Genomic DNA, 13,914 nt, shown 5'->3' on the forward strand with positions numbered 1-13,914 from the left:
TGGTACAGAAATCCTCAGCATACAGTATAAACTCCAGTCACAATGTTTGTCACCTCTCTGGATAGTTACACTGCACCATTGTGACTGGATAATTGAAAGAGTTTATATGCCGAGGATTTCCCGTACCCATCAGTTGAACTGAAGAAGCTGCTCGGATGAGTAGTGAAACATCTTCAATGATGAAACATATTGTCTTGTTTCCATCCTTTATTGTTAAGCTCTAGATTTACTTCTACTAGACATACCATGACCTGGATGAATGAAAACCTTCATAGACAAGGGAAAACCAAGTTTGAATAAAGGTGGGAGAGGTGTGCAAAATCTATACAATGTTGTTTTGGCAGCTCTCCCTGGACGGTTTAATAATAATAATAATAATAATAGCTCCAGTTATGCTAATACAATCAACACCTTGCCACCATGAGGTCTCTGACCCCATTTTGGTTATAATAAACAGATTGGAGCAAGATTCCAGGGTATTTAACTCCAGAAACATCTTCATTCAAGTCATTCTGAATTGAGAAAGCCAATCGAATGACTAGAGAAACATCTTCAAGAGAAAGAAAAAAAATACACGAAGTGCAGTTGATCTGATTATTACTATAAATATTCAGTCTTAATAGTTATCCTTTGTGCTGCAACTTCTTTGCAATTATTTATGAGCTACGTATGGAATGTGCATCTGTCAAGCAAAGTGCAAAGTTAAAAGTATTTCTTCTACAATAGAATTATTTTGAAGTACACAAAGTACCTGTATCTATGTGAGATACCTAAACATTTCCTCATTCCTCATGTGCATCAGGATCATCTCTGTCAATCTGTGTTGCTGTTCCTGTGGAAACATGGACCTTTTTTATATTACAAAGATTGTTCTGCTTGGTGAGTTCAAATTTATTTTTTTTTATTAATATTTTTATTGACATTTTCAAGGTTACAGTATGTGGCCTCGAAGAGGCATGTCATAAAGTCCATATTGTAACAATTTTATACAAAAATTAAAACAATTATAATTACAACACTGTATCATGTAAAATTGGACATTCTAGCCCAGGGTAGTTAATGTATCTATTTCAAGACATGAATAATCACCATTTATCGGGGCTTTTGCCCTTGTTTGAACTCAGGGTTTTGGAGTAGCGGGGCCGGGGGACATCAGGCCTGCTGTGTATCTTATTCTATACAAGATTTTTAAAGTGGTCTCCATACATGGGCTATTAGTGAAGGTTCCTCTTTTGGAAGTAATCCCTAAGAGTGCTTCTGCACTAAATGGGTTACTAAGATGCCCTATATGTTAAGCAGGTAGCACTGTTAGTTGGGCTGCATAGTAATAAGGACTAAGTTAGGGAGACCTAGACCTCCTTGACTTCTTGGGGCATAAAAAGTTTTCCTATTGAGCCAAGGGGGTTTATTTGCCCAAATGAAGGCTATCATCTTAGACCAGGGATCCCCAACCTTTGTTACCCGTGAGCCACATTCAAAAATAAAAAGAGTAGGGGAGAAACACAAGCATGCAAAAACCTCCTCCAAGCCAAATAAGTGTTGTAATTGGCTATTTGGTAGCCCCTACATGGACTGGAAGCCTATAGGAGGCTCTATTTTGCAGGAGTCTTGGTTTTTATACAACCAAAACTTGCCTCCAAGCCTGGAATTCAAAATAAGCTCCTGTCTTGAGGCCACTTGGAGCAACATCCAAGGGGTTGTGAGCAACATGTTGCTCGCGAGCTACTGGTTGGGGATCACTGTCTTAGACTGAAAAGATCTAAGGTCTAGTATATTGATTTGAACCTGTAGGGTATGAAAGTAGTACAAATCATTTTTATAGAGTTGATTCATCTATGAAATATGATATCGTCTCCACTCTTCCATCATTTTGGTTAATGAAGCATTTAATTTCAGGGAATTGTGCTTATGACTATTGTGCTGTAATGCTAACCCCTAAATTAGATCCAGAGTCAGACTAACATTTAAATTCAAAATTAAACTTTGAGAGTTTGACCATTTGTAGCGGGAGAGTGAGGTTAAGTGCTTCGGACTTTTCGTGATTTATGGAAAGACTTGAAACTGCTCCAAATTTATCTAGTAAATTGTACAAATTGGAAAGAGAAGTTAGCAATTGGGAGACCAGCAGTGTCATCTGTAAACAAAGATATTTTATGTTGTGAATTGTTGATCCAGAGCCCATGTATAGTGGGGTCTGATCTAATAGGGGCTGCTAACAGCTCTATTGCTAAGTCAAATAATATGGGCGAGGGGGGCAGCCCTGTTGTTGAGCAAATGATGCTAGTTGAGTGACTGCACTGATTGGAGACATATTGCCTTTCAATTGAGGATTCTAGACTGACCTCTGATTTTTCACAGAATCTGATAATCTGTCCTATAGCCACTAGACTTCTATAGCCTGCTATTAAAGGAGAACAAAAGCTTAACTTAAAAAGTAGAGCAGAGATGTTGTACATGATATTTTGTGCTTCTGTACCAGCTCAAGGCAACCACAGCCCTTTAGCAGTTAAGATCTGTGTCTCCAAAGATGCCCCAGTAGCTCCCCATCTTCTTTTCTGCTGATTCACTGCACATGCTCCTGGCTAAAGTCACTTAATGAGCTTAGGGAATGACACACAATATACTGAATATGCATCATATAAATGTCACATTATAAAGCTGATTAGTAAAGCATTTAGATTATTGGCAGAAACCAACACAATTAGCATCAAATTTATATTCACTCACATTTGTGTTCTTTTCTTTTTCCTCCTTTCAGCTCACATTGTCTTACAAGGAGCAGCTGCAACAAATGGTATTTGAGTTTTTTTTATTGCTAAAGAATAGATTGTAATTGCCACTAAAAAACCATGCCCACTTTTGAAGCTAGATACTAGGGCTGATTTGCTAAAATTCAAACTTGAAGTTTAGAGAATTAGAATTATGAATTGTAATACAGGTGTGGGATCCATTATCCAGAAACCTGTTTACAGAAAGCTCCAAATTACAGGAAGGCCATTTCTCATGGACTCCATTTTAAACCAAATTATCCAAATTTTTTAGAAATGTTTTCCTTTTTCTCTGTAATAAGAAAACAGTAGCTTGTACTTGATCCCAACTAAGATATAATTAATCCTTATTAGAGGCAAAACCAACCATATTGGATTTATTTAATGTTTACATGATTTTCTAGTAGACTTAAGGTCATGAGCATTCTGGAATACAGGCCTCATACCTATATTTGCAAATTTGTGTTTTCTGATTCTGAAAAGGGAACCTGTAAGAGATTCTGTAGAAGTGAATTGGAAGTCATTAAATTATTCAAGTTTTTTTGTTTTAAATTCAATTTTACCGACTAAAACAAGCTGATTTTATTGTGATCTTTTTTGCATGAAATATAGCCATCAAGGATTGTTTTCTAGAAACAAGATTTTTCATGAAAAACTATAGATTACCTTTTCCTCTGCAATAATAAAACAGTACCAATTTGTAGTGGTGGAGACTTTATTTACCAGGTGCAAATTCCCATTGAATTTCCACGTTTCAACAATTAAACGCACACCCATTGACTTCAATGCATGTCAAATTGTAGTTTTTGAGGGAAATTCATGAATTTTTTGGTGAACTGAAACGGGACTAATTGTCCCATCAATACCTATTTGTAACCAAGTTGCATAAATCTATATTGGTGGCAAAATAGGTTTCTTTTTTTTTTATTTAATGTTAGAAAGTTTGAACTCAATGGCCATGTCTTTTCTCAATAAATATTATTACCGTATATACTCGAGTATAAGCCGATCCGAGTATAAGCCGAGGTACCTAATTTTACCTACGAAAACTGGGAAATCTTATTGACTCTAGTATAAGCCTAGACACAACTACAGCCCTGTCTCCCAGCAGCGCACATTCTGCCAAAGAGACCCCCCCAGCGATCAACCGGACTTTTTTTGCAAAGTTGATGGTGACAGAGAATTGCCAAACGGATTACTGTGTGCATTGTCCCACTGTCCCACTACCATGTGCAGAGGGTGCTGTGTGCCCAAGCCAACTCCCCCAGAGAAACCGGCCACTTAGTCCAGCACCTTAAGTGGATCTGCCTGAACTCACCTCTACAACCAAAAGCAATCAGCTTTCCTACCCATTCAGAGAAGAGATAGATATAAAGGATCCGGTACGGAGGTAGAGGATGGGGAACGGATGCAAAGGCAAATGTTACCAACTTGCATCTTTTTCCACATAAACAGCTCGAGATTTTGGAGGATCCACCAAGAGCATTGTGGGATATTGCAGTCTCTCCCCCAAGTGAACAGTTGGTATAGGAATGATTAAAAGTGACTGCAATCTCAGCTACTGCCCACTGACTCGAGTATAAGCCGAGGTAGACTTTTTCAGCACATTTTGGATGCTGAAAAACTGGGCTTATACTCGGGTATATACGGTATGTGTGTTTCGAGTAACTTGAAAGAAATCGAAACCCAAAATATGTATATTGTCACGATCGGCTCCTTAAATCCAGAACAAGTGCTAGGCTCCCTGGTTACAGCTCTGCTTCCTCCTGTAGCAGCCGCCTTTGGCCTCGGGAGGAGCCCTCAGCTACTCAGATGCCGCCAGGTCTTAATAAGAGAGGAGCCAAGTTAAAGGTCTGGACTGGCAAAGGGGTACGGTTGTTACCAAGTTTTAGGACAGAAGGCAACAGTTCAGGGAATAGACTAAAAGCATGGTCAGACAGGCTGGGGTTAGTACAGGTGGAGTTCAAGCAGGGTCAGACAGGCCGGGGTCGATTGCTTTATAGAACTCAGCATAGAGACTTTCAGCATAACATGTGTGTAACAGGAAGTTTTCATAGAGATCATAAACAGGAAGAGGAAGAAGTAAAACACACAGTGTTACAGGTCAAACATGACATCACATTGCTAAGCAACAATAGACCCTCCCTGCATTAAGTAACATGCACTGGAACAATCTCTGTCTGTTGTTTTCCAACACCCCTTCTCAACAGTATGGAGATTATTCCACAAGATTCCTTCTTTCAATCAGTTTTTCAAAATGATCCTTGGGCAATGGTTTGGTTAATGCGTCTGCAACCATAGTCTCCGTTGGACAGTACTGCAATTCAATGATGCCCTGATCTTGAGAGTCCCTCAAAAGGTGAGATTTCACATGAATGTGTTTCGTACGCTGGTTCACCTTTTCTGTTTTGTGACAACTTAATACATCCTTGGTTGTCTTCCAAGAGTAGGGTTGGTTCATGTATTTCCATACCCAAGTCCATCAAGAGTTGATGTAACCAGATAACTTCTTGACAAGCTTGTGCTGTGGCAACATATTCAGCTTCTGTTGATGATAAGGCTACTGTGGCTTGTTTTCTACTGGTCAAAAATATGGTGCCTTTTCCAAGTTGAAACGAAAATCGTGTAGTTGACTTGCGATCTTTCACCTGCCAAGTCTGTGTCTACATAACCAGTTAACTTTGCGTTGTGTACTGCTGGCAACTTCAACTTCTTATTAATAGTCCCTTTCAAGTATTTTATGATACGCTTTACTGCATTCCAATCACAATGTGATGGAGCTGAAACCTTTCTGCAAAGTATTCCTACTGCTGCTGGAATGTCTGGTCTTGTCACTGTTGTTATGAACAACAATTTGCCAATAACCTTTCAATATTGGTGGTTGTCTATCAAAAAATCGCTCACCATTCTCTCCATTCAGATATTATAAATTCCATAGGCGTTTTCACTTACTTTGCTTCCTCCATTCCAAAATAGGTTATCAGTTTTTGAATTTTATTTTTTTGATTAAGTAGGAACCTTCCATCCTTATCTCTCTCAATTTGTATTCTAAGGTAATATGTGCCATTTTCAAAAAGCTTCATTTTAAAGTTTCCCTTTAGTCTTTTAACAATATCATCACTGTCCCCTTCTTGCTCATAACAGACTAGCACACCATCCACATAGATCAATCCATATATCCATCTGTTGGTTTCTTTTTTACTGTAAAGACATGGATCTTCCTTGCTTCTGGAAAATCCTCCATGTAAAAGGACTTGATTTATTTTCTCATTCCAGGCTCTGGCAGCTTGTTTAATGGTGGCCATACACGGGCAGATAAAGCTGCCGATATCGGTCATTTGGACGGGTCTTCCCGGTCGATATCTGGCCACGATATCAATCGGGAAGGTTTGATTTTTACCCGACCGACCCGTCGGAGCCCCTTGGCGCATCGTAATTCGATCGTTCGGATTACCCCCAATATAGCCATGCTGTTAGTGGCATATCAGGGAAAGATCCGCTCGTTTGGCGATGTCGCCAAACGAGCGGATCTTTGAGTCTATGGCCAGCTTAAGACCATATAGGCCCTTCTGAAGCTTGCATAACAATAACAATCTATGGTTTCTGGATTCACAAAACCAGGTGGTTGTTCCATGTATAGGTCTTCATTAGTGATGGGCGAATTTGCGCCATTTTGCTTCGCCGAAAAATGCGCGAATTGCGCGCGAAATTCGCAAAACGGCGAAAAATTCACGAAACGCCGCCGTTTTTGACGCCGGCGCCCGTTTTTTCGACGCCGGCGCCCGTTTTTGACGCCGGCGCCCGTTTTTCGGAAAAAAAAATTTGACACCGGCGAATTTCTTCCGCGAATCTTCGCGGGCATTTCGCGAATCGCGCAAATTCGCCGCGAATTCGCGCCTGGCGAATAAATTCGCCCATCACTAGTCCATCAATTTCACCATAAAGAAATGCAGTGAGGTGTCTTACTTGCATACCTTTGCTGGCTGCCATACATAAGAGTGTTCTGACAGTTGTATGTTTCACTACCGGAGCAAAAGTTTCATCATAGTCCTGGCCCAATTTTTGTGACTACCCTTTGGTGACTAATCTAGCCTTGTAAGGCTCAACTTGTCCACTTGCATTGTATTTCACTTTAAATATCCACTTCCAACCTATTGCTTTGCGACCCTGAGGTAACTGAGTCAAAGTCCATGTTTCATTTTTGTTCAAGGAATCAATTTCCTCTTATGCTGAAACTTACCATTTTTTGGCTCCACTTTTTGGTAGCTGATTGATCTCTTCCCAGGAGTTTGGTTCAAATATTTCTTGTGTGTAAGCTTTGTAAGAGTATCTGGGAGCTGATATCCCTTTGTGGTATGGATTGACCCTGCAGTTCAGTTTCCTCTGTGACATTTGGTTGTACTTTGTGAATTTTCCATCATATGCTTCATAGAGTCACCTGTTTTGGCAAGTGGTTCTACCCCTCACAGCCACTGTTGTTGTCTCTTCAGAAGATTCATGTATCATGGCTTTTGATAAGGAAGACTTATCAAAATATATGCTGTGGCTTACTGTCACTTTGCAGGTTTTAGGATTTAGAACTCTGTAAGCTTTACTTTGCTCACTGTATCCAACCAATACACCTTCTGTAGCTCTGTCTCCCAATTTGTGGCATTTTTCACTTGGAATATGTGTTCTGGAGTGTATGGAGCACTTGATGTTGAATGCCTTGTTCCTTTAGATATGCTTTAGCTTCAGTGCTTGTGTACTCCCCTCCATTGTCAGATCTTAGTGTCACAGGATTGCCCTGGAATTTGTGGATTCTGCTATATACTCCTTGAGTTTATCCAGTGTTTCACTTTTGTGCTTCATTAGATATACTTTTGTATATCTGGAGTAATCATCTATGAAAGTCACAAAATACTTGTTTTCAGCTGGGGTCTGTGTTCTCATTGGTCCACGCACATCACTGTAGATCAACTCTAAGGGTTGACTTGCACGGCTCTGACTTGTTTTAGGTAGTGGTAACCTTGTTGCCTTTGCTTTAATACAGCAGATGCATTTCATGATTGTATTGCATGGTGAGATACCCATATCAGAAGTCATAGTTTTGTTTAACAGGTCATGTATTGCATCTGGATGTCTCTGTCGCAGACGTCTGTGCTAAGTATGAATGCATTTCTGATGAGGCGATTGAGTGGAAATTTTAGCCTTGTTTTTCCGCATTTGAGCTCATACAGGTGTCTGTCTGCTGTTCCCTCAGCTATAATTTCTGAACAATTCTAAATTGTGCATACTTTGCCCTTAAAATGAACAGAGCACCCTGCGTTTGTTAAATGCTTCTCTAATATGAGGCTCCCCTCTAATTCTGGAACATACAATACATCCTTCACAAGTATATTACGTTTTTGTCTTGTGCTCGTGACACAGCTCACATAGCCTTGACCAATTCCTTTCACAGTGATGCTGTCCCCATTTGCAAGGAACACTTTACAGTTATTTCTGACTCTGGTCTGACTCCAGTGGCATTTATCAGAGGGCTTTATGATTCAGAAACGCTGCATAGAAGGAGAGCTGCTAAATGGCTGTCTTTAATTTCCTCCCCCTCCTGTTCTAAATTTGCAATGAGCAATTTCTAAAGTTGCATTTAAATGTTCCTGCATTTCCTGATTTTTCTGCAGCTTCATGCTGTATAGCTTAATTTTGATCTCTCATGGAGTGCCTGCAGTGCATTCCACATACCTTTTGCTGTAGATTCTTTCCTGATGTGAATCAGTTGATCATCTTCCACCAGTAGGCTAATAACTGCTTTAGTCTGTCTGTTTCTTATATCCCAATCCTCAGGATTGCTTTCTGGTCTCTTTGCTATGCCTGACCTGAACTTCTAACTATATACCTCCCAACATTTGAGACTAAGAAAGAGGGACAAAAAGTTGTGCCATGCGTAGCGTGGTGATTTTTTGCCATGCCCACTTTATGGGCACTCCTCCATGAGCCACACCCATTTTAGGACATAATCAGCCAAAGTCAGCGAAGCCATCTCCTAACTAAGCACACTAATGCAGCTTCACTTGGTATGTTTCTCACCCTTCAAATAAGACTCTATTCACTCCTTCATCCTGCCTGCATACTTTGCTCACATCTACCCCTCCTGTCATGTTACTCAGCCTTCCTGCTTTAATGATTTCCTCTCAGCCCTCCTCCCTCATCACCTCTCCTACAATAACTTTCTCCTCCCTCAGTCCTGTGTTCTCATTGCCATTGTTCATCTTCTCTAGGACCCTGGCTGATGATAAGGCTGACAAATGAGGGGTCAAGGCTGAGGGAGGAGGGGGGAGATTGTTAAAGTATGAAAAGCTGAGTTGTTAAGGCTGAGTAAGGTGACAGGAGGGGTGAGATCTGAGAGAGATAGGCTGCCAGGACTGAGGATAATAGAGCCTTATTAGAAGGGAGGGACATAACAGGGGAAGCCCCATTCCATTTGCTTAGGAGATCGCATTTCATGCCTTTGGCTGAGGGTGTCCAAATGGTTTCAGCGGTGGAATGCAGCATGTCCTCCCTCCTCAGCCATCAGCCCTCCCTAATCCGTTTGTCTCATGGAGCTAATGACATCACGGGCAAAGTCTCTTCTTGCAAGACTTGCTAAGCACAGCACACAAAAAAAAACAGGAAGAGCTAAAGAGCCATTGTGAAGCGGGACATTAAGTCCACAATCCGTGACAGCGGGACAGCCAGCTGAAAATGGGACTGTTCCGACAGTATGAGACTAGCTACCATTTTACCATGTGCTCAACTTCTGTCTGTCACTCCAGAAATTCTCAGGATCAGATACCAGTGGTGCTGTGATCCACAACCTGTTAGCGGAGAGCTGATCTGAACTGCATGTGCAGCTTCTCCGTAAGTGAGGACAGACACAACAACTTGTGTGAACAGTAACTTGGTTGCTTTACAGAACTCAGCATAACATGTGTGTAACAGGAAGTTTTCATAGAGAGCGTACACAGGAAGAGGACGAAGAAAATCATACAGGGTTACAGGTCAAACATGACATCACATTGATAGACCCTTCCTGCATTAAGTGACATGCACCGGAACAATCTCTGTCTGTTGTTTTCCAACACAGGCAGGCAAGGGTCAATACTGGATTTAAACAAGACAGGAATCGCACCCAGATACTAACAAGTTAGACCTAACAACAGGCAATGTTCACAAGCCCAAATACCCCTTAAATACTCTGAATTTCACACCGCAGACGTGATGTCACGCGCACGACGCATATAACCCAGAACGCCCTAATAACCATCGGCACCGGAGGAAGAGGCAGCACGCGGTAACAATCCCCGCCGCCCCCCCCCCAGACCACTAGGGTACATTACAGTATTTCTGTAAACTTACATAGAGTAATCCTCTGAGCACTTTTGCAATTTATTTTTCTATTTTAGTGTTTCCTAAAATAGGTTTGGGGACTTATTCATTGTACTGTTAAATAAAAATGGTGACCAAATATACCTCTTTTCACCATCTGATCTCCAGACATCACAAAAACCAGCAAATTTATCAAGCTCTGTGTAACAGGTAGATGGGGTGGGGTACAGTCACACCAAGTAGGTTACATTAAACCCAGGCAGTTTGGGCTCAGCTCCAGAAATGGCACAGGACTCACACTGATTCCACACACCTGAGCACACCTTAACTCCTCCAACAAATGGAAGAACCAAAAGAGACCAAGGACATGTGTGCTTCCTATTTTATAGACCAGAAAAATGACATCTACTGGCCAGTTAATGAACTACCAGGAAAATACATTAAAGGAACAGGGCAAAAAATTAACAAAAAGGTTGTGCAAACGTGATACCTTTATTGGCTAACTAATATAATCATAGCACGCTTTCAGAATATTTTATTTCCTTTTTCAAGCTGAATATAATGAACATGTGGTATTATCTGCCCAGACATCCCGATGTCAGATGGAATACAGATTCCAGACACATTAGAGGAATACAGCATCCATGGCCAGTACAACTGCTCTTCTTCCAATGTTGTGTATTTAATATAATGCACCAGATGCTCAACAGGAGGACTTTATATAGGAGAGACTGGTCATAATCTGAGAAAGAGAAATACACACCACCACTTTACCATAACTAAAAAACTGGACAAACCAGTAGGAAACCATTTCAACAGCTCTCACCACTTCACAAATGATTTATCAATCTCGGTTCTTAAGGGGAATTTTTAAACAGAAAATGCAAGGAAAGAATGGGAATACAAATTAATGAAAACGTTCAACTCTTTGGAGAAGGGACTGAACTTGGGCCTTGGGTTCATGACTAATTATGTGGATTAAGAACTGCCTGCACCAAGTCAGAAACACAAACAGTTGTTGCAACACTAAATTAACTGCTCCTATGGAATTCCTTTTATTTCACACTCCATTAATTTAGCCCTAATTTATATTCAGCCTCTTCGATCCACATTGTCTTGTACCTTATCAGGTTGTCCCATGCATGTCCCCGAGTATATGACTTTGTTAACACCTCACACAGAAATGGACATTCCTCTTTGTTGGCCATTAGATCTATGAGCAGGTTTACCTGGAATTTAAAGGAACAGTAACACCAAAAAATAAAAGTGTTTTAAAAGTAATTAAAATATTATGTACTGTTGCTCTGCACTGCTAAACCAAATTTGTTTACTTCAGACAGACTACTATAGTTATGTAGCCATGAGTACAGTAATTCAATTTGAAAACTAGGTGAAAAGGAACAGGTATATTTATTTTATACTGCTTTTTACTAAATTTTCCAAGTGTTAACAATTTCCATTTATAGTCCTCATTTTTTTCAAAAGTATTTTAGGTGTATACTATTAAACCTTTAAGTGCCAGACATGTTTTGAACACTTTTGGAACAAGATTTAGAGCTCTAAAAATTAAATTAAAAACTGCAATTGTTCACAATATAGGGATTTATACCAGAAAACATTTTTTTATTTTATGAGCAAAAATTCAACTGATTAAGAAAGCCTCGAGTGCCTTGAATGTGCCAATATCAGATATGTATAGTTTTATAAAGATTTCTGACTACAAGCCAAATACTTCCAGTAGAAAATTACCAAATTTCAAAGCATTACAGTAGGATATGGGGTACTTTGGATTCCAAAACCAATAAATCCTGGAATAGTAGATTTACCTCAGTAAACCATATATTTTTTGAAACATACTGATTCTGTCAAATCAAAAATGGGTAACCATGTCTTTCTACTCCTAATTACCAATATCAAAGCTTTTCTGAACACATTGGTTTGCACAAAATTGTTTGAAAATTCACAAAAATGACCTCAAAACTTTCACTTTGCAAGTTTGTCTCTCACACTTAGCATAAGGTACCAAGAAAAAGCATCCTAAATATGAATGTCAGGGATCCACTGAACAGTTTGATGCCCAGTGTGCATAGGATTACCAAAGTATCTGGCATTTAGAGACCCCAAAACGAAGTTAGTGCATATAATTCGTCCTGGAGGTCAGTTCAGCTACTGAACAATCATCACATTTACTGCATTTTTTGCAGGGTAAAAACACAAAAAGACACAATGATCCCCTCAAAGAACATATATTTTTTTAAAAAGTACACATTTAGACCAATACAAAATGAGTAACCATGTCTTTCTACTCCAAACTTCGAAATGCTTTCCCAGATTGTAGGTTTTGATGAAATACCTGTAAATCGCTTTAAAGCTTCCACTTTCTAGCATCCTATCTCCCATATAGCATTAAGTACCAACAGAAAACAGCCTAAATATGACTGTCATGGGTCCACTGAACAGTTTGATGCCCATTATGCATAGATTAACCAAACTATGTGGCGTACTGAGACCCCAAATACAATATAAGTTTTCACGGGTGACACTCTGGCTGCTGCAGTACAAGCATCCAGTATGTGTATTATGTGCCACAAGAACCCCCAACAGGAGAACATAGAAAACCATATATTTTCGGAGAAAACACATTCTGACTGATCTAAAATGGGTAAACACATCTTTCTAGTGCAATCTAGTCCAGTCCCCTCACTCCTCTCTACCCAGCTGTGCATATGCATGTGTGTGCTCATCCATCTTTTCGCCTTGCGCACCTATACAGAGTCATGTCCAGCCAGGTTGCCTTGTGCTGATTATATGCCCCACATTTCATAATGTATGAGCATAAAATGTCCTAAATATGATACCAGGGGTCTTCTGAACACTTTGTTGCCCATTATGCATAGATTTACCAAACTATGTGGCATACAGATGCACCAAAATGACAATAGTGCATATAAATTTTCACAACTGACACTCTGGCTGCTGCAATATAAGCACCCGGTATGTGTATTATGTGCCATAACACCCCCTAACAGTACAAAGACCCTAGAACACCATATATTTTCAGAAAGTACACATTCTGACAAATTCAAAATGGGTAAAATACATCTTTGTTCTGCAAACTACCAAACTGTAAAGCTGTTTTTATGTCATTTCTTAAAATCATCACAAAGATTGCACTTTATCCCATTATATCCCCCATATTTCATAACATATAAATATAAAACATCCTAAATATGAAAGCCAGGGGCCTACTGAACTCATTGATGCCCATTATGTATAGATTTACCAAACTCCTGTATGTGGCATACAGAGGCACCCAAATGGAAACATAACAGACAAAATTTACATGGATAAAAAGAAGTGTGAAATATAATAAAATCACTTAAATCCAATACAACCACAAAAATCAATGCTTTTTTTTGCCTAGTGCAATCAGCAGTCAGAATCACAGTTTGAATATTTTAGCTTGGCCAAATAGGTTTTATGGACTAAAACAAGCAAACAACACCTATGCAGAACTGAAAATGCAATAAAATGGCTAAAGTGAACCAAAATCACCAGGATAACAATATAATCATTGAAAAAACATACAAAAGGCATTGCACAGTATGGTTTGCAAATACACTATTCACAATGGCAATAAAACATTTTTTTCAGAGAAAAAAAACATACAATTGTGTGGGTGTATTAAACCCACAATCCCCCAAAAATATATGTGTGAATGTGTAAGTGAAAATCTAAGTGTGTATTAGTGTAAAAAGTGTGTGCTTGTGTGTTTGTGAGTGTGTGTGACACTAACCTAGGA

General features: G+C 39.6%; 1 protein-coding gene across 2 annotated transcripts in view; it reads left to right on the top strand.

Moving 5' to 3' along the window:
- LOC108696932 (sushi, nidogen and EGF-like domain-containing protein 1) overlaps nt 1–13,914 on the top strand; it is a 48,893-nt gene that overhangs the window by 19,760 nt on the left and 15,219 nt on the right. For both annotated transcript variants that reach the window (XM_018226636.2, XM_041569748.1), the window contains 2 exons: nt 803–879; nt 2,759–2,794. In XM_018226636.2, the coding sequence (XP_018082125.1) occupies nt 843–879; nt 2,759–2,794 (73 nt within the window). In that variant the 5' untranslated portion in view covers nt 803–842. The remainder of the gene's footprint in view (nt 1–802; nt 880–2,758; nt 2,795–13,914) is intronic.

This window comes from Xenopus laevis, chromosome 7L, assembly GCF_017654675.1.
Source record: "Xenopus laevis strain J_2021 chromosome 7L, Xenopus_laevis_v10.1, whole genome shotgun sequence".
NCBI classification, from domain to species: Eukaryota; Metazoa; Chordata; class Amphibia; order Anura; family Pipidae; genus Xenopus; species Xenopus laevis.